We start from the raw sequence: 21,958 nt of genomic DNA, 5'->3' as shown, positions 1-21,958 counted from the left end.
AGTTTTAGTGACAACTTCTGTTGTCACAAAATGTGAAATTTCTTGTAGTGCTAGTTCGGATGTGAAATCAAGAATCCATCTCCACATGGTCGTAGCAGCACGATTCGTGATCACTCCCCTTGCATTCACACCACATGCCAAACATGCCCGGACTCTGGCATGTGTCCCCTGGAGTTAGCCTATAAATACTGCATTAATTACTAGTGAGGGGGGCTTTTGGCAGATTTCAACTACCACATCTTAGCTCGAGAGCCTCTAACTTCAACACATAATCTCGAACTCATTCCTTAACCCAACAAGCAGACCAACAGAGGTTGAATGGCTATGCCATTTTCTGGAGGATATTCCTAGTTGGGAAAGACATGTACCTCGAATTTGTGTGCATTGTGATACTGAAGCCACAATTGGGAGAGTACGGAATCATATGTATAATGGTAAGTCTAGACATTTACGTCGTAGACATAATACCATTAGACAACTTCTCACAAGGGAAGGTTCAAAGGGTAACACCTACCTATCCTATGTAGGGATCGACCGTTGAACATAATTGTTTCTGATTTTAAAATACCCCGAAAATCAATTTTTATTCATGTGGGAGATTGTTGGAAAAAATAGCATAAATGTCATTTAAGTGGCCATTTTGTGGTACAAATATAAGTGGGGTCCACATCCAATTTGGGTCGGGCCAACTTGGATTCGGGTTCTTTGTAGTTAGACGAAGAGATTGATATATTGTACGTTCAAAATGGATAATGGGTGAATGAAAAATTGATTCTCAAACTAGATTCATTTGAGATGGTCATGTGGAAAAACTTTAAAGTAAGCTTTTGTCGACATTGGTAAGGGAAGTGATTTATACAAGAGTCTTTTTAAGGTATATTGACTTGTATAGCATAGAGCCTTTTTCCATATAAGAACCATTAATAAACATGTTAAGGAATTAATTCTAATCATTATTCCAGAATTAATGCTTTGTTAGTGGATGACCTGTTTCGCAGGTTATAACATGGTTATTAAACCAGTTTTGAATGTCATGATTAATATGTTATTAATTCCTCTTTTCTTATATAATTCATAGGTTGAGCAATAGTTTTTCACAAGCACAAAACACGCACAAAAGAAATTCGTTTTCTCCTCCCAAAACGTTGCTCTCCCTTCTTTTTAGCCATCTGTGTTCATCCCATGTTCTCGTTCGCGGGGTTCTAAGTTTGAGTGCTCAAACATTAGAACCGTAGTACACTTTATCCTACGAAATCTAGACTGCAACACTTCTAGCACCATGAGAGGCGATAAATAAGGTTTTAAGGAGATTGTGCAACTCGACTCGTACTTGCAACCTACCCAAAACCATCCTCATTCGTCCTCTTGTTATTTTAGAAATATATTAACCTTTCCTTAGTTTATTTTCTCATTTTTTTTAATCTTTTGTGAGTTATTTTATTTTCAGGGATTTTCGAACCTGATTCCTACAATAATAAATAGAAAAAATATAAAATAAATACTACCTTGTCACTATATAAGGCCAGTCGTTATACAGTGGACTATGGTCACAATGACCATGGTCACAAAACGATGTCCTTTCAGTAAGTGGGAGAAATGATGGCTGTTAGTCGTAATGGAGCTCCGTAATTGATACTACAGTTTATCTCAAAAGATACTGCCTCACATTTGTTTTTATATTATCAAATGAAACTGTAGTTATATCGAAAAGGAACTGCAGTTGTGTTGAACTGATACTGAATAATAGTTTCACATTTTTTGGTACTATAGTTATATCGAAAAGGAACTGCAGTTGTGTGGAACTGATACTGAAAAGATACTGCCTCACATTTGTTTTTATATTATCGAATAAAACTGCAGTTATATCGAAAAGGAACTGCAGTTGTGTTGAAAGAGAACTGCAGTTGTGTTGAACTGATACTGAATAACAGTTTCACATTTTTTTGTGTATATTGTTCAATGAAACTGTAGTTATATCGAAATGATATTGTAGTTGTGTTGAAAGGAAACTGCAGTGTATTATAAAAGAAACTGTAGTTGTGTTGAAAGGAAACTGAATAATAATTTCACATATTTGAATATATAATGTCAAATGAAACTGCAATTATATCGAAAAGGAATTGCAGTTGTATTGAAAGGGAACTGCAATTGCGCGGAACGAATGTCGTTTCAGCCGTTTGTTGTCAACTAAATGATGTTGTTTTGATGCGCATTCCACAGTAAAATTTGCGATATAAGGGAATATCTCGTGAACCAAATGCCTTGTGAGGTTGAAATCCAAAGAGTAATAAAACTTTCCAAAAAAAAAAAGATAAAGAGTAATAAAAAAGGAAAGAGAAAATATTCAAAGATTGGGAATTTCGTTTCAATTCTCCAAATATTCAAAACAATGGCACGCTAATGCCGACCTAGTTTTACAGGTCCTTTTAATCTTTTTCTCAACCCCCCATACACAGTGCAGGACGCTTTTCTGGAGGGGGCGACAATCTCTCTCCGCCGTGGAAGCGTGGCAATCATTTCTCCAAGAAGCTCAACTGCTGCTCATATTATTCAGAAAATCACTATTCTCACACTATTCCATATACGTTAATATACGCGTATACGCATTTGTATATCGCCGATTAGGGTGTTTTCGCGTGGAATAGTTGATTTTGATTGGATAAGAGTTTGTGAAGTTCATGCGCAAAAAGTAGGTCTGGAATTGAGGGGAAATGGGGAGTGGAGATGATCGGACGTTTAGGGTGAATTTCAGCGGCGAAGGAGTGGCGCAGCTTCGGGAGCATGTGAATGAGAAACTCAAGGAGTTCATGGGGGACTACACTGACGATACACTCGTGGTATAATATTATTGAATAATTTCCCTGGCTTATTGAAACTTTGACAGAAAATTGGTGTAAATCATGGAGAATGATTGTAGTGAAAAAGCATTAATATACTGCATGTTTCTAGTAGTGTTGATGTTGAACTGAATTGGCTGAAGATTCTGTTGTACGTGCCATTGATGATGCCTGTATGAATGGGAAATATACAACTTTACCTCTACATTATGAGTTTCATTTATTTCAATTTTACAATTTTTTATTTCTTCAAAGTTTAGTTTGTGTTTGGCAAACAGAATTGACATTATTAAGGAAGTTTTTAGGTGATTGTAACTATTGCCACATATATTCATGCATGAGATTCAATATTGAATAAATTAAGTTGCACATTATATCCTGAGTAGTGGATATACACAGCTTTCTTCAATTGTTCACAGAGCCAAGTTTCAGCATTGTGCTATGCTGCTGTGCAATGAGGGCTGTTAGTAGGTATGCAGTTTGATTGATAAGAGCTGTTTCCATAGTCTAGCTTGCAGCTACAGAGAAAGAGTTTGTAAGTCTCAACAGCCTTACTTCCCTTTAATAGTAGAGACATTATTTAGGCAGGGTGTGTCCTATGCAACCATTTGATCAAATTCCCCAGTTTTTATGCTAAAGTCTCTTGTAAGAGTCTGTGAATCTTCTCTATATGAAGTTCATGTGCTGATATTTTACATAAGCTAAGTTTTTGTATTTATGAGTTGATGGACTTCTCTAACTATGCAAACAATTTATACTCATGGAAAGCCTATTCCAGTGCAAATTTGATTATGTTGGACAAATACAAATTTCACTTATGGAATTATGGAAAACCTAACATCAAGAAACAATAGTTCGTTTAATTCCACCTAACTTTTCTGTTTTCACAAAATTTTAGGTTTTCTTTTATCAGTAGTAAGGGCAGTTTTCTTTATGTTCTTATATATATATATATGTATGTATGTATGTATGTATGTATGTATGCATGTATGTATACCTTATGCTAGGCTTGTCCTTATGACATTCAATTCAATTAATGAAAGCTCTAAACAAGTACATGAATAAATATATTATATTGGTTTAATATATTTATGGTTGTTTTATGAGATGGTAAAATGCTGGTCCCTTGATGTTACTTGCTCAAGCTATTGTAATCCTTTCTAAACTTGATTGCTTGGTGTACATCTTATTATCTTTTACAATCCTATACTTTTGCCAGCTTGCTGTATATATGCTATTAATTGAATTTGAATGTTAGATTGTTAGTCTTGCGATGAAAGAAGGAAACAGCGGTTTGTTGTTTGAGGCTTTCTATTGAAGCTTACAAGGTTGTGTTGTGTACTGATTTTGATAAGCATGCTGTTTTGATCTTTTCAATATGACTGTTTGATATTGGTGAAACTTAGTAATCAAAGAAGAGCTTTTGACATGAGTATGGGGGTTAATATTGTTATTGTCCATTGAACTTTTGTGATAGGGAACCAATAACCTTACCTGTTTCATGAACAATCATTGTACCATGGATGGTCCACCTTGTAAGGTGGACCATTGACATAAGGTTCATTTTTTAATATGTTGAAGGTACATTTTTAATACGGAGTACATTGAATGTTATTTTTTGTGTACTGTATGTTCATTATTTGGTATACTACCAAATAATGAACCTTCAGTACACAAAAATGAACCTTCAGTACACAAAAATTAACCTTCAATATATTAAAAATGAACATTTATCCATGGTCCACAATATAATTTTCCTTTGATGAAGGTCTCATTCATGTTTATGAGGTCTTGGACTTAACTAGAGCATGCGAAGCTGAGGGAGTAACTGACAGTTTTAGGTTGTAAACAATATGTGTGTAGCAGAAAATATTTCCAGTATTACTTTGTAAACTAAACTAATTGTGAGTATGTGATTATGCTGGATAATGCTATTTTTGCGGAGATACTTGTAGCCTGCTTAGTAAGTGAAGAATTCTCCCATTTTCTAAAAATGGAAAACAAAGTTTTCTGTTCTAAATCAACTATTTTCTAAATTAGAAAGTACTTTTTTCCAGCTTAATAAAGAAATTTGTAAAATACATTTTCAAAATTTCCAAATATGGAAACATACCTAACTTCACATATAATCATCACCATAACCCTATGGGCTTCGACCTCACTTATCTTTCTACTACTATCATTACCTACCTACAATACTTACCTACCCACCACTATTTATCTATGTACTTGCACCCCATCTACTTACACCCCACCACTATTAACCTACCTACTCATTAGCTATCTTTATTACCATCATTGATTTGTTTATCCACCACTATCACTATATATAAATAAAACAACTGGACTTCAAATAAGTTTGTATTTTATGGAAAATAGTTGAATTTGAACATATTTCTAATTTTCAATAGAAAGTAAAAACTTTAGAAAATTTTGGAGAACTAGAGATGGAAAATAGAAAACATTTTCTATAACTAAATGTGCCCTTAAAACCTGACCTGCTTTGGGGGATATTGATATACAGTACTTTGTTTAGGTAGTTATTAGTTAGCTGTGGATCTTATCTTTACATCCTGGAACTATTTTTATCCTTCTAAAATGTGATATACTAGTGGTGAACTACTAAAGTTAACTTGCTATAGAATTCTGTAAGTGTTTAACTAGAGATTTTCTTTGGTTCTGGAGGTTTTGTAATTGTACGTTATGTGTCTTCAGGAATATGTGATAGTCTTGCTTAAAAATGGAAGGCATAAAGAAGAAGCAAGGAATGAATTGGATGTTTTCCTTGGTGATGACAGTGACTCTTTTGTCTCGTGGTAATTATTTTATTTTGTGTAAATTGCACTTGCAGTAATTGGTTTTGAGTTTATAGTCATTCTCGTTGCTGATGTCATTATCCTGTTAAGGTTGTGGGATCATCTTGGTTCAAATTTAAATCTATATGTACAACAAAGAGAAAACCCTCTTGATGATGTGATCACAACAAGACCCGCCAGTGATGAGAAGGCTGGTAAGAATGACACTTGCCAATTTGGATCTGAATCTAACAAAGTGGGATCAGACAAATCAAGACCCCGCCACAGAAGGGGGTGGAAAGGGCTGGTGAGAGATACAGATCAACACCCACCTCTACGAAGTGTTGTGGTTGATATTAGTCACAGAGAAGAGGGAAAACATAAAAAACCTGGTCGTATAAAACGATCTATCTCACCCCAACCAGAAGTTCAGAGGAAGAGAAGTCGGCATGACTATCAACCTAAAGTGAAGGTATTTTTTGCTGATACTTTATGTTTTGAAACTATGAGCTGAAGTACTGGTTGTTTACTTGTTTATGCATGATGGCTCATCTGTTTGAAATTAATGATCTATCAAAATCTTTATATATATGTGTGTGTGACTGTGTGTGTATTTAGTGAAAGCAACTTAATGCTGTATAAGCTGATTAGCTTCTATTAGAAATTACTGATCATGTAAATTTAAGTACCCTTCCAATTCTATAATTGGCAAAATTCTTTAGATTTCTGCCTTAGGCATGGATAAAATAATGCATTTTTTCCTCTTTTAGTATAAGAATGTAATGTAATTTTTGTGGAAAATGGGATCTTGGTCTATTAGTTCTCAGCATATGGTTTTAGTATGTTGGGTACAAAGGGTTAGAGTACTATTAGGTGGGTGTATTTTGGAATATTAATATGCTTGAATGAGCATATTGTGAAATATATCCTTTCCTTTCCATTGAAATATGAGGAGGATTTGGTTGCATGTGTACTTCCTTTCCTGTTCAGCCTAGATCAATAAGATACCAAAGTGCATAACTCTTATTGGTTATGAAAACAAATAATTTATTGGTTTTGAAAATGAATAATATCAATAGAAGCAGTGTTCTGTGTTCATGTGCTTATATTTCATCGTCTAACTTGTATTATTCAAGACAGTCTATTCAGCCAGATAAGTCTGATACTATTGTAGAAATAGAGGACAAGATGAAAATCATTTTTTAGCCATACTCATTATTACCTTTTGTTGTAGCCCCTTGAGATGGTGGAACTGTTCATTATGTTGGTAGAAAAAAATTGTGACTTGGGTTTTGGATGCTCCTCTATTTAATCCCAGCTTCTTGCTTTTTGATAGAGAGAAGCCATTTCTCAAGCAACAATTGCTGCTCCGCGGAGGTTGCTGCAATTTGCAGTGCGAGATGCTGTGGCTACCTCAAGGCCGTCTCATTTAGCTACTGAACCATCACTGAAGCGTATTCGCTCTGTGGTTTCTACATCCTTGGAGGACTCTTCAATAGAGAAATACCTACACAGAAAACAATCTGTTGCAAGAGGACCGAATGCCACTATGACTGCTATTAAAGCTGTTGCTGAAGCTGCCAAAGATTTGACAAAAGTTAGGTCCTCAGTTAATGTGTTTGATAGGCTTGGTCATGCCGCTAACACAATGGATACCTCAGCTCTGGTAGAGGAGTCAAGGGAAGATATTGCTGAAGATACGGAAGATGAAACTTTTGTTGATGTTATGGAAGTTCCCCCAACTTATCATCAAAGAAATTATACTGGACAGTATGCTAGAAAATTGCATGGCAACACTGGGATGGCTTTTGATCCTGGATCAGATGATGGAGGTTATAATGACATTAATGTTGTGGGCCAAGAGGATTTGGGTGCCACAGGCACATTTGTTGGAAAGACGGGTGTTAGCCCACTGATGGTTGACTACAGAGTGGTTAACACTGCAGATGGAATAATGCCTAAGGCATTAAAGAATCAGGATCAACCTACATCCATACCAAATGCTTCTCGTAAGATGATGACTGGATCCCTGAATGTGAATACTTGGAAATCAACTCAATATCAGGAGGCAAGGAAGGCATTGAGAGTAGAGGCTTGTGAATCTACAGAAAACAGTGGGGTTGTGGCTGCCAAGCCTCGCATGCCATTTTTGAAAAAGAACAGTGATCCTGTGACAGTTGAGAATAGGAGTGTAAGATCTGTTTGATTTTATATATTCTTTTATTCTTTGCCTAGAACATCTGTACTAGATTCAAACATTTTACATGATCATATGCATCTTTGTGGTTCAGTTGAAGCCCAGTGCAGATACAGAAAAGGAATCCCAAAAGATACATTCTGTTCCTGGTCAGTCTTGTCTTCTGTTTTTTAGTTTCTAGTTCATTATTTTCCTTGTGAGGTCTGAATGGAAGTATTGTTTTAGTGTATTTAGGATCAGATTCATATATGTACTTCAAAAACCATTAAATTCCTCCTACTATATGTGTTGCTGTTTTTCAGTTGTAATCTGATGCGTTTCCCACTTTATCTTATCGGTTACTCTTTATTTGTTTGTCTTGTTCAGGCTTATATTCTACTGGTCCAGCCCCAGAAGATACTGATTCCCGGACAATTTTTGTCAATAATGTAATCAACTACAACCTTATATTTCAGTTGGCCGTATGGATCAGGAGTGCTTTGTTACCATATCATTACTAATTCCCCTGCTCCCCCTCCGGGGTGTTTTTTATTTTTATTTTTTTTGTTTGTCTATTTGTTTTGTTTTTTGTTTTTTTAATATCAGGTTCATTTTGCTGCTACAAAGGACAGTCTTTCACGACACTTCAATAAGTTTGGAGAAGTGCTTAAAGTGGTCATTTTGACTGATGCTGCAACTAGACAACCTAAAGGGTAAGGCCCTTTATCCTGAGTAGCTCTGTTTTCTTCTAAAAGAATCTCGATACAGTTGTCTAAAGTTGTTGCAAAAGCAGGTCAGCTTATGTGGAGTTCATGAGAAAGGAATCAGCGGAGCGTGCTTTATCTCTTGATGGAACCTCATTCATGTCACGCATCCTCAAGGTCTGTTTACAAAGTGACTTGCTTTCTGGTTGCTGACAGTGTCATGTGAATCTTCTTGGTCAATTACTTCTCCAAATTCTGTTATTTTCTACTGGTGATCAACCTATAACTGGATGATGTTCTGCATAGTCCTGTTGTTTGAAAATGTTAAATATTTAAAGTCTTTGGCAATCTCACAAGCTTGTAACATATTCACACACTTCCATTTTCAACACTATCCTTAAAATTGGAAGCTTTATCAGATTTGAGTATTGATGTGCAGTGACTATTTGATTGTTTAGGTCTATTTCTCTATTTCTTGAGTGATCCACTGCATAGGTAGTGAACTTGTATGAGTGTGGATTTAACTGTAGTGTTAGGAAATGGTAAACATTCTATTTCCTTTGTCTTTCTTGCTTTTTGCACCTCTTGAGCAAAATATGTTTGTTTACTTTACCAGATCTTATGGTTTTGCCTTAATGCAGGTTGTGAAGAAAGGCTCAGCTCCTCCAGAAGCAACATCTGTCATGACTTGGCCTCGAGTAGTGAGAGGAGGCCCTTTCACTGCTTCTAGGTTTGGCAGGGTTCCTTTTCCTCGAGGCACACCGAATGTATATAGGGCCCAGCTCCCGATCAAACCTGGTGCAAGGAGCATGCAATGGAAGCGTGATGCTAAGTTAACTTCAACAGAAAATGTTGGTAGAGCAGTAGCCTCAAACAATGCCATGTCACCTATGACTGCTCGGAGCATGACATATGTTCGGGCTGAACAGAAAACAAATTGACGTTTTGGAGCTGTAAAAACTATTCTTTTGATGGCCCTCTAACGTCTAACGACTTGGAAGGATGAACATGCATGGAACTGTCGATTATGTTTTGCTTGATCATACATCAACCAAGCTGGGTGACGGAATAGTGGAAAGAAAGGGTTTAGTGGATGGTAATGTTTTGCTTTATTTATGGTTTTTTATGTTCTCTGTTTCCCTCTACAAGGAAAAGGCGGGCTGGAAAGTTGCATTTGTCAATACAAAGAAGACGAATGGATTGTTTAGTTCTGATTTGCGTTACAGTTTTGTTTGTCCTAGAATTGATGGTGAAAAGGAAAAAATAAAAATAAAAGTACAGGGTATTAGCAAGAAACACTTTAATCTGCTATTCTGCATGAAGTTGCTGTGGTAGATCATATCTGGAGTTTTGTTAGGATTTACTAGGCCTTTTTTTTTTTTTTGTTTTTTTTTTTTTTTTGGAAAACCAACCACAAACAACTATTATTAATCCTGTATAAGTCGAGAACAAAAGGAGGCGACCCTCCCATTGCAGAGGGCCAACTTGGGAACCAACCACTTTGGCTAAAGTATGAGTGAGTTTCACTTAGCGCTGAATGTTTTACCGTTGTGTGGACTACGGTCTAAAACGTCTCTGAATTTTATAAGTTAGAATAATGTATATTATAAGTTAGAATAATGCACATTATGTATTAGAATGATGTACATTATGTGTTAGAATAATGAAACTTCTAGTGTAAGATAATGTACATTATGCGTTATAATAATGTATTTTATGTGTTAGAATAATACATATTATGTGTTAAGATAATCTACAATATGTGTTATAATAATGTACATCGTGAGTTATAAAAATATATATTGTAGTGGGTTGCGTGTAAAAAAAAATTTGCGCTACAACATTGGCAATCTCTTAGACATCCCGTAGTAGAGATTCAAACAATCAAGTCTTGACACAAAAATTAACAACGAACCTACCCCTCAACGATGAAAGAGCCTCCCTACACGGCATGGCTTCGGCTATTAGCGGGTCTAGTGGATCGTTGATCGAAGCTAGGAAGCTGCCATTCACCACTCCCTACCATCACCATACATCGCTGAGTCCGTCGCCGGAAAAAGACCCGCATCAAACCTGCAAATTAGCTTGTTCCGATGGTGCTACGGGTGCCATCACCTCACACCCATTTTGGGTGACTCTATCCTCAGGCAACCCAACCAACTAGGCATGAAGCGCTGCAACAACGTTCCTCCAAACACAAATAGGTTGTCGTTCCGATGGTGCTACGGGTGCCATCACCTCACACCCATTTTGGGTGCCATGACCTTGGCTTCCCAAACCGCATGTTACGAGCATTCCAAATGGAAGCTATAACGACCACCACCATCATGAGATTTTCTTTGTCTAAGTATGCAAAGACCCTGCCCAACCAAACGACAAAAGAGCAATCTTGCGTACAAGGCAATGACAAAAATGCGAAGGTTTTTAAAAAATGTATAATTTTGGGAAAAACTTATTTGGGACATGTCAAACTGCGTACTCCAAGTCGTGTATTCCAATCTTTCCTGTTTGGGTTAACGGTCTTCTGCAATATGGACTTGATTTTGTTGTTTGAGATTTCTACTTGTCCATTGCTATGTAGATTAGAAACACGGTGAGTAACATCATATTTTTCATCAACGCTTTCATCATTCTGTTGCAAAAATGAGTTCCACAGTCACTTATTATTGCTCTTGGCATCCCAAATCTGGTAAAAATATTAGATTTAACAAACTCAACAACTTTAGCACAATCAGTCCGGGGAGCCTTAGCTTCCACCCACTTTGACACATAATTCACAACAAGTATAATGTAAACATTATTTATAAGAAGGAAAATGACCCATAAAATCAATACCCCAAACATCAAATATTTTACAGACAAGAATAGGGGTAAGTGGCATTTGATCTCTATAACTCAAATTTTCAGTTTTTTTTACACTATTCACATGTTTTGTAAAACATATAGCAATCACGGAATAAAGATGACTGAAATAAACCACATTCCAACACTTTACGAGCCATTTTTTTGGGACCAAAATGTCCTCCACATTCGGACTATTTGATTAGAACAATGCTTCCACAAATAAGGGTCATCCCAAACATAGTATTTAGCATCATTTTTTATTTGATCTTTTCGAGATTTAGACAAATCAGTTGGTAATGTACTAGTAACTAAGTAATTCACAATATCAGCATACAAGGGAATTGTTTTTAAATTGAAAAAAGATGCTCATCAGGAAAATCATCTCGTAATGGCGAAGGTTTTTCACTTGTAACTAGCCTACTAAATTGATCAACAACTAAATTTTCTGCACCCTTTTAATCTCGTATCTCTAGGTTAAACTCTTGTAATAAGAGCATCCACCGAATGAGTTTGGGCTTTGCTTCTTTCTTTGAAAGCAAGTACTTGAGAGTTGCATGGTTAGAATAAACAATCACTTTAGTATCAAGCAAATATGAACAAAAATTTTCTGAAGCAAATACTATAGCTAAAAGTTTTTTTTTTTTTTTCCTGTTGTGGTATAATTGTTTTGTGCATTATCAAGTATTCTTGAAGCATAATAAATAACATGTGAAGCTCTTCCAACTTTTTGCCCAATTAAGTACAACGCCAACTGCATGATTGCTGGCATCACACATAAGTTCGAATGAAAAATTCCAATTCGGTGGTTGAATTATTGGTGTAGATGTCAACATATCTTTCAGTGTATCAAATGCATTTTTGCATGCCTCATCGAACTTAAATGTCACATCTTTTTGCAACAACTGACACAATGGATTGCTAATCTTTGAAAAATCCCTGATAAATCTCCTATAGATACCTGCATGACCAAGAAAAGAACGAACCTCCTGCGCACTAACAAGGTAAGGCAAAGATTTAATAACTTCTACTTTAGCTCTATTCACTTCAATCGTTTTAGAAGATACCGCATAACCCAAAATAATACCCTGATTAACCATGAAGTGACATTTTTCAAAATTTAAAATAATGTTTTTTTCAATGCATCTTTCATGCACTTTTGTGAAGTTAGCTAAATATGCAAAAAAAGAATGACCATAGACTATAAAGTCATCCATGAATACCTCTATAAAAATCTCTACAAAATTTGAAAGTATACTAATCATACACCTTTGAAACGTAGCAGGAGCATTGCAAAGACCAAAGGGCATCCATTGGAATGCAAAAGTGCCAAATGGGCAGGCGAACATTGTTTTTTCTTGGTCTTCGAGTGTAACTGGAATTTGATGAAAACCTTAAAAAGCATCAAGGCAACAATAATGAGAATGATCTGCTAAATGTTCAAGCATTTGATTAATAAAAAGGAGTGAAAAATGATCTTTTCTAGTTGATGCATTTAATTTCATGTAATCTACACACATTCGCCACTCATTTTGAATATGAGTGGGAACCAACTCACCACCATCATTTTCTATCACTATTATACATGTTTTCTTTGGGACAATGTGCACAGTACTTACCCACTTGCTATATGAGATTGGATAGATTAATATACCTGCATCAAGAAGTTTCAGGATCTCTTTCTTAACCACTTCCATCATGGGTGGGTTCAATCGGCGTTGGGCTTGTTTAGAAGGCTTACAATCATCTTCCAATAATATCTAGTGCATACAAGTGGCCTTAATGTCAGTTATAGTCCAACCTATACCTTCTGATATCTACTATTTTGTACAATAATTCACCCCTTATTTTAGTTGTTATGATGCTTATTTTTCTTTATCCTAGTGAAATTGAGAATTGTTTGTGCGTTATATTGTCTCAAGGGTTGAATTATTTACAAGGAGCAACAAAGGAAGAATTTTGGAACATTTTGAACAAGTTTTGGAAGAAAAGAAAACTATCTAAGGAAGGAAAGGAAACAAGAATAAGAATTAGAAAAGAATTGGAAGCTGCCTCATGGGCCCAAGGCCCATCTATCTCCTATATATTCTACATATTCTCTACAATTTGAGGAGTTCCCAACCCTAGTTAGTTTTAGTTTATTTTTCCCCTTCTCTTTGTATTTCCCTAGCATAGTTTAGATTAATTTTATATTAGATTATTTAATTTCAAGCTTGGAATCTCAGATTGAAGTTGGATTTGTTCTTCATTATCAGTAAAGTTTTCTCTTCCCTTTATATTTCTTGCAATGTTTATGGTTATTTATTATTGCTTTGCTTTGTTTACTTTTATGATGTATGAGTAGTTAGCTTTTGAGTTTGGATTAGGGTTCTGTTGCTATTCTTGATGCTAGGTTTATAATTATTGCGTAAAGGGGGTAATTTATTAACCTAGGGTTTTATGTTTGAATTGGATTATAATTTCCTCTTATTGATAATTGATGCGCAGCTTTTATTGATTTATTTTGGAGAGGATTTCATCACAACGAAAGTTGGGTGAAAGACTCAGCTTAACCAATTTCAACCCAATTTTTCCTACTATGAGAATATGGGTAATTTTGGGGCTTATAATGCTTTTGTGTTTTCCCCTAATTTTGAGATTGTTAGAGCATCAAGATTGCAATATCCCTAATCTGACATATTCTTTTATCATATAGTTTATCCCTTATTTATTTTGCATCTTTTATTTTATTTCCATTATTTAATCATAGTTTGCTTGGATTCTAGTGAATTTCAAGACTTTAGTGCCTAGAATTCTACATATCATACAAGTACGTGTCATAGCCCCAATCCTCAGCGGAACGACATTTACACCCTCTTTTTACACTCACAATTATACTCATCACTTTCCTTATATTCTCTAAGCACTCGGACCAACTTTTCTTCTTCCAATGTAGACAGTTTGTTGGAGATTAGCACGGGAAGAGTTTCTGATCTCCATCCCCTAAGAATGCATACTTTAGATGATTTAATTTGGCAATGGTTTCAATTCTATCTTTGGGCCTGTACAACAAAAAGGAGTTTTGTGTCAGATGTAGGCAAATCAATATAATAAACATTATATTTCATTAGCTTAAGTGACTCTAACTCATGAGCAATATCCTGCAAATCAAAGTTCAAAGAAAACTTATTCATGATTTTGTTCAACCCATCTAGGGTAAAATTCATGTTTAGTGCAACATCTAAGGCATTATCATAAGTCAAATAAGAAATTTTATGCACGAAAGGGTCAACAACATCTCAAATTGTTTCCTATTTTTGAAATGGAAAACTATGCTAATAAACATCTGTTTTTTTTGAATTCTTCAGTTTTTCCCTAACCGACTGATGATGAATTCCTTCTATTTCCATTTAATAGAGTGTATATTCAACTCAGAGATCAAATCTAAAATCACATATTTGAACGAAATCCATATGAATATATATAATCCCTACAAGATCGATCAACCCCTTAAGAACTCTTCATCATCTGAGAACTCTATATCATCAATAATTCCATAAATTCGGGCTTGTCTTGCTGAAAAGAAAACGTCTCTGTCCATGTCTCGGGATATGATCGAGGTAGGGTTGCCGGTTCTTTGTGCATAAATCTCTGCGATGCGTTCACGCAGTTTCAACGCTTCTTTCATTTCCAAGAGAAGTTCTCCTGCATGACTCTCAAAAAAAGAAGTCCTAGGTTGATGGATCATTACCCTGATGATATAACAAAATGTTCCTCTAGCTCGCATGAAAAAGTAAGACAAACGATAGAATTGAACACTCGTACATACATCTTTTGGGTATTACATACGACTCTACAATAAAAAGGACCTTAAACCCTCCCTTCCATTGAAGAAAGAGAATATATATATATATATATATATATAATCTATCAGACATTAATTACGGGGAAAATTTTTCAATTAGTAAATGGCCCTCAATTTTCCAACATTAATTCTATCTCCATTCTTTTATGTTTCTAGGCACAAAGGTTTTCCTTCTTCCTTCCTTCCGTTCTCCCCCTTCTTCTTTCTCCATCCCTTCTGAAACTTTCCATTTCAGTCAAAAACCATTCACCCTTTCTCCCACAGACATGGTGAACCATTCGCCCTTCTCCCACAGACATGGTGGATCTGGTGGCTATCGTAAGAGATAAGGTTGAGTTTTCTTTCTTACTTGATATTGCAATCTTCTAGAAAATAGTACACATTATTTATTTACTTAACATTGAGTAAGAAATATAGTTTTAAATGTAAGGAAATTATACCTGCATGTCCTTCTCTCTCAGACATGGTGAATCCGGTGACTATCACGGTCATTGCGAGCCTTGCAGCAGCAGCCAATTCTGCAGCAAGTTTTGGGAAAATAGTTGCAGAAATTTTAGAAAAGAATTGGAAGCCACAGAACGGAAAGGAACTAAATGCAGAAGTTACAAAAACAGTTGCCGAAATTAGGTTAGCCACCAAACTCCCTCATCCTTCATTAATTTGTTGTCATTTAGAAATGAAATTGTCAAATTTGAGATCACATATGTGATTTTCTTTATGCATGCAAACGTTAATGTTTCCAATACTTCTTCCCCAAAAGGTTGAATCCCGACCTTAAGGGTCCCACATTCTGACCCGACAAAATATTTGAAAGGATGTAAATCACGGTAATTTAATGATTCAATAGTCAAGGCCAAATTCTGTATGCCCAGGATATGTGTCCACTCCGTCTGTAAGGACAGCCCAGGTGGTAAGAGTGCTCTACCTACCAATATCTATTTTTGACCTAGTTGTTTATTAGGAAAAAAAACTGAAATTAAGCCCTTTCACGCATGTTTCTATCTTGCCTAAAACATGTATCTTTCTCAACCTACAACAAAGAGTCAACAGCTGCTTTCACTGAGGCTCAAAACCACTCCCATCATCCATGTGAGAGTGTAAATCGGGACACCGGGTGCTACTAGACCACAAGGTCATTGGCAACAATTTCTTTAATCAAATCTTCAGTTTTTATGTATCAAGCAACTAAATTAGGAGCTCATTTATTTATAAGAACGGACCACAAAAATCCAAAAAACAGTCCCGAATGAAATAAGCCCCTACCGCATAATGTTTCCAATACTAACCTCTTTGTTTGTGTTGTGTTTGTGTAAACGTGGGAAACAAATTAAAAGTTCCATGATGGGCACAGGATTGTTTCCGGTGTTTGACGGGAATGAGTATGAAACCTGGCGCCACATGATGAAGGCTTTGCTTAAATCCCATGATCTCTGGGACTTGGTGGAAAAAGGGTACAAAGCTAAGGCTTTTAAAAAAGATGGGAAGAAAAAGGACGCCCTGGCTATGATGATTATCCTGCTGGGAGTTGACAAATCAGTTCGTCGCTGCACTCTTAATGCAAACAACTCAAAAGAAGCTTGGGATGCAATACAAAACAAATATCAAGGTAATAAACAGCAATTAAATTTAGGTCTGTTTGCAAACCTGTAAAATGTTTTTTTCATAAAATAATTTTAAAAAATAACTTATTTTCTGAAAAATAATTTAAGTTTCTATATTTAGTTGAATATTAGAAAACTATCTTTTTAAGTTTATAAAAGTAAAAAATTTGGATTTATTTTGTTTGGTTATTTTCTCATATAATAATAATAATAATAAATTGGTCCATAATTACCAAGTGTTTCAAATTTCCTCTTTTGTTAAAAATGAAAATTGGAAAAAGTTGGAGTTCATCGTTCCATACAAATACGCTCGCCATGGTAGGAGGATAAGACACAATAATTGCCCCCATGCAGGATTGAACTACAGACCCTCAATTTACAAGACTAACGCTCTACCACTGAGCTATAGGGGCTCACGTTTTTATCACAGCAAAAGTGCAAAATTAATGTATATCATCAGACCTCAGTTCACTATTCGCACCAAATGCAAATATTTCTCGATGAGTAATAAAAATGTAATAACATGGCAATATATAATTGAACATTGTATATGTTTATGCGTTCAAATATATTAGTAAACCTGAACTTTCCATTTATATTCATACAAAGGAAAGAAATACTAAATTTTAGGAATAAGGTTCAAATTGGCTACTGAACGTAACTTGAAAATGCAATTAGGCCACTGAACGAAAAAAATGTGCAATTAGGCCACTGAACACTTCAAATGCATGCAATTTCACTTGATAGCAGGTTACCTTCCATTTCATCAGGTTGCCTGCTTGGTGAGTTGACATTTTAAAATATTTTTTAAATAATAAACTTTAAAAATAAAAAATAAAAATTAATATTAAAAATATTTAAAAAAAATATTAATATTAAAAAAATTAATATTAAAAATATTAAAAAATTAATATTAAAAAATCTTAAAAATTAATATTTTTTAATTTTTAATATTTATTAAATAATAAACTTTAAAAATAAAAATTAATTAAAATATTAAAATATTAATATTAAAAATAATATTTAAAAATAATATTTTTTAATTTTTAATTTTTGTTTTTTATATTTATTATTAAAAAATTATTTAAAATGCCACATCATCATCCATGTAAGCAGACAACCTGATGAAATTGAAGGTAACCTATTATCAGGTGAAATTGCATGCATTTGGAGTGTTTAGTGGCCAAATTGCACATTTTTTTCGTTCAGTGACCTAATTGCACTTTCAGGTTACGTTTAGTGGCCAATTTGAACCTTATTCCCTAAATTTTACTACATTTTTTCCCCACAATTTATACCTCTCAAACAATTTTTTTACTAGGGATTACATTCCGAACTAAATCGATAGTCAAAAATCAGGAACCAATCTTAGTCGAACTAAAAGCCAAAGATAAAAATTAAAAAAACGTAAATACTTGAGGGACAAGATTAGGGCCACCGGTCCTATCCAGGGCGATTGCACATGGCCTCCAATTTTTTTTTAAAAATATTTTAGATATAATCTATTATTTTTATGCTTGATAATTAATTTTTTAATTCATAGATAGATTTGTCTTAATTGTAATTGAAAATAAAATTTTAGAAGGAATTGACATCTAAATTTTGGTGAATAATTTTGTATTTAAATATGAATGAAAAAAGAGATTTTTAAATTAACTTTTGAATTGCATTCTTTCTTTGTTAAATTTTTATGCATTATATTTGGACAAAATATTTTAATTACATTTTTATTTTTGTCCTAGAATACAATAACTTGAAGTCCACATGGTTGAACTCATTTACCCCATTATAGAGATTTTCTAGATCATCTAGACTTCTATATTCATCTTTCAGATGTCTTTTGAGATTATGTTTCATACTTTTACAAATAAAAATCTCTATCATTATAGCGAAATTTAAATATTAAAAAAATTTCTCTCTGCCTATGTTCGTGTCTCTCTATTATTGTCTTTATCTTTGCAGTTACTCTATTATATTTAGATTGCATCTCGAAACAAAAACAATAAAAGTCCAAATTAAATTATTAGAGTCACTATTTTTAATGGAACAGCTTTGACCAGCAAAAGGATAAACCTAATCCTGATTCAAGAGATAACATGTGCAGAACTACCAACATAAATTTCTCATCTAAATATAAATGTTTCGCTTTCTTAGGTAATCACCATATCCATATGTTTAGTTTGTTTTAAGAGAAGGCTTTAATAGACTAATAGTTGCATATATAGGGTTTGTTTGGTTCGCACATGGGAATCGAAATTGGAATGGTATCAAATACTTAATAATGGTCGTGAGGTAGAATGAGAATGATTATTAATAGTTGGGGAAGCGGAAGAGGAAGGAAAATGAAACCCTTATTTTATCAGGAAATAAGTTTTGCAATTTAGGGGTATCTAAAAATCGGTCAACCAAACAATAACAATGACTTTGATACCCATTTCTATAGCTAAACATGTCAACCAAACACATCCTAAATTTAATGACATTATACTACTTGTTCTATAATATACAACAACATCAATTAAATTTAGGGTTTGATTTGAGAATCCGTGACCCGAGCAAGTGAATGTGCTAACGGATCTGCTGACCATATTTGATAAACTAATTCCTAAATTTAAAATGAGCTCTTATTTATAATATTAAAATAAGTTATTATGATTCTATTATTGATCAATTAAAAGAATGAAATATCGATGACCATCCATTAAGTCATTAACCAACGACTTACAAATTCCCCAGTTTGAAAGAGCTACCTAATTGCCAATAACAATTTTTATTTTGATTTTCACTGGCAACTAAATCAACAATATTTAATTGGGCTAACTTATTCGACCAAATCATGCAATTCGATCGATCTCCTTGTGTTATATATTCATGGTGCTCAAAGCTCCATATCAAACAATTCAAATACATTCAAATCACTTTGTTGACCACATAATATAATATATAAAAATAAATATGCAGTTTCAAATATATCAATTTAATCTTGGAGTATGCTTCACTTTAGTATCGGTTCAGTTCATGATTTAAAGTCCCATCAAATCTTCTCTGTAAAAATTTGTGCGTGATCGTTTCAACGGATCAAATCTTTGATTAATAAAGTCAACAAGAATATCAAAGATTTACTGAGTAGTATTCCTAATATCTAGGGTAACTTGTTCATTATCTGAATGAATTGTTTGGCTGAACTTACCGGCTTGATTTTAATGAAATTTGAAGTGTTCTTGTTTGCAACAACAAGAACAACAACAAAAGAAGAAAAAAAAAAGATTAAAGCAATACTAATTACACCTATTACCTAGTACCTAGTAGAAAAGTAAAAAAAGAAAGAAATTAAATGGCATACACAATCACATATAGACCCAAGAATTTCTTTATTATTGCATATATATTGCAAAAGATAAACACGTACATGCATCCATCGATATCGCTAATTAACAGCAATCTTTTTTTTTTTTTTTTTTTTTTTATCCCCCCATTGAAATTAGATCAATGGAGGTTTCTTTCCAGATAACCGGATCATTCAATTCATTCAGTGCATGTAGAAGGCGAAGAAGGAGACGAGGGAAGCGCCGACCATCGATCCCAAAGCGGGCAGGGCAGCAACGGCGGCGGCGGCGGCAGGGCCAGGGGCACTGGCGTCGGCGGCAGGGCTGGCGGCGGCCTCAGCAGCCACGGCCACGCCCATAGAGGCGGCGGCAACGGCGGCGACGAAGGCGATCTTCTTCATCTCCATTATTATTATAATATATGAAATGACCGGACGAGAATTGATGAATTTGAAGGAATTAATTAATGAAGTGAAAACGTTGGAGGAAGGTGCATGCGATCGGCAAGAAACCTCGAGGAAAGGAGTCACCGAAAACCCACACCTAGCTCTTTGCTTCTTTATTTGCTTTTGGCCTTTCCAATTGCTTTTTTCTCTTTTGTGCTTTGATTGCTGTTGTGTGATTGAAGGTGATGGGGGAGATGGTTTATATATGAGGGGGGATGGGTATTTTCGGAAAAAAAATTGATTTATTTTGCACCACATTTCATTTTCTTGGTGGCTATGGAGTTTAGTTTGCGTAATTTGTGGTTAATTTTGCATGGGAGCTGAGATGGTAATCTAATACGGCAAAAAAGAGGGAACTGAAACCGTGACTTTAGCTTGGCGTTACCCTTTCTTTATGAACGAGTCCATAACTTTTAATGCACAAAAATGTCCGATATTAATACTTTATATTAAAAATTTTAAATTCATTTAGAATTTAAATATTTATATTATTGTATAATAATAATTATAATAGTAATGTAAATTATTTTTATAAATTTGATATATATATTTTAAGAAATAACTTATATAATACTCCAATATATAATGTTTATGTATTATTATATCATTGAAGAAGATAAGAAAATATATGAGTATATATGTGCATGGCAACAATAAGTTGAAAATATATAACAGTAGGAGTATTTTTTTACCAATATATTGTATAATACAACTCTTATAGCATAGTGTATTAAAAAGAAGTAACAGAAAAAACGAACATAAATGAAGGGTATAACTTTCATTCACACTTATTAGTTTTTAGATAATAATAATAACAACAACAACAATAATAATAATAATAATAATTATTATTATTATTATTATTAGAGTTAATTCCAGCAATGGTCCTCCGACTATGTTGATTTTCCAAAATTAGTCCTCGACTTTTAATTTGGACAATTTAAGTCCCTTGACTTTCAAATTCTTTCCAATGTTGGTCATTTAGTCAAATTTTGGTTAAATTGAGGTCAAATGAAGGGGTAAAATTGTTCGTTCACCAATATAGTGTATTATTACTCGTATTTCTCCTGTCTTATATGCTATATATATGAATATAATCTCAGTCGAAGAGACTTTGACTGAGATTAATGGTTTCAATTGAGACTTCGACTGAGATTATATTCATATATACAACGAACAGAACAGGAGAAATACGAGTAATAATACACTAAACATGTAAACGAACAATTTACCCTTTCATTTGACATCAATTTAACCAAAATTTGACGAAAAGACCAACATTGGAAAGAATTTGAAAGTCAAGGGACCTAAATTGTCCAAATTAAAAGTCAGGGACTACATTTGAAAAATCAACATAGTCAGAGGACCATTGCTGGAATTAACTCTTA

General features: G+C 34.3%; 2 protein-coding genes and 1 non-coding gene across 3 annotated transcripts; 2 read left to right on the top strand and 1 right to left on the bottom strand.

Annotated features, from left to right (window-relative positions):
* The first annotated feature begins 2,301 nt into the window (after nt 1–2,301).
* Nucleotides 2,302–10,042, top strand: LOC116030462. The gene is made up of 9 exons (XM_031272715.1): nt 2,302–2,837; nt 5,553–5,653; nt 5,744–6,104; nt 6,969–7,823; nt 7,924–7,978; nt 8,196–8,257; nt 8,415–8,521; nt 8,602–8,689; nt 9,154–10,042. Exons 1-9 carry the CDS (start codon nt 2,712–2,714, stop codon nt 9,451–9,453), a joined length of 2,055 nt encoding a protein of 684 aa, XP_031128575.1. The 5' UTR covers nt 2,302–2,711; the 3' UTR covers nt 9,454–10,042.
* A 5,657-nt stretch (nt 10,043–15,699) lies between these two features.
* LOC116029572 (glycine-rich RNA-binding protein GRP1A-like) lies at nt 15,700–20,549 on the top strand. The gene is made up of 3 exons (XM_031271623.1): nt 15,700–15,824; nt 16,549–16,803; nt 20,332–20,549. The coding sequence occupies exons 1-3, from the start codon at nt 15,791–15,793 to the stop codon at nt 20,547–20,549; spliced, it is 507 nt and encodes a 168-aa protein (XP_031127483.1). The 5' UTR covers nt 15,700–15,790.
* On the bottom strand, nt 17,140–17,211 carry TRNAT-UGU. Its single transcript has one exon. It is a non-coding gene; the product is annotated as a tRNA-Thr (tRNA).
* Nucleotides 20,550–21,958: the final 1,409 nt, after the last annotated feature.

The sequence above is a fragment of the Ipomoea triloba genome, chromosome 9, assembly GCF_003576645.1.
Source record: "Ipomoea triloba cultivar NCNSP0323 chromosome 9, ASM357664v1".
Lineage (NCBI taxonomy): Eukaryota > Viridiplantae > Streptophyta > Magnoliopsida > Solanales > Convolvulaceae > Ipomoea > Ipomoea triloba.
Note: the sequence above shows the minus strand (reverse complement) of the source record. Positions and strands in the feature narration are given on the sequence as shown.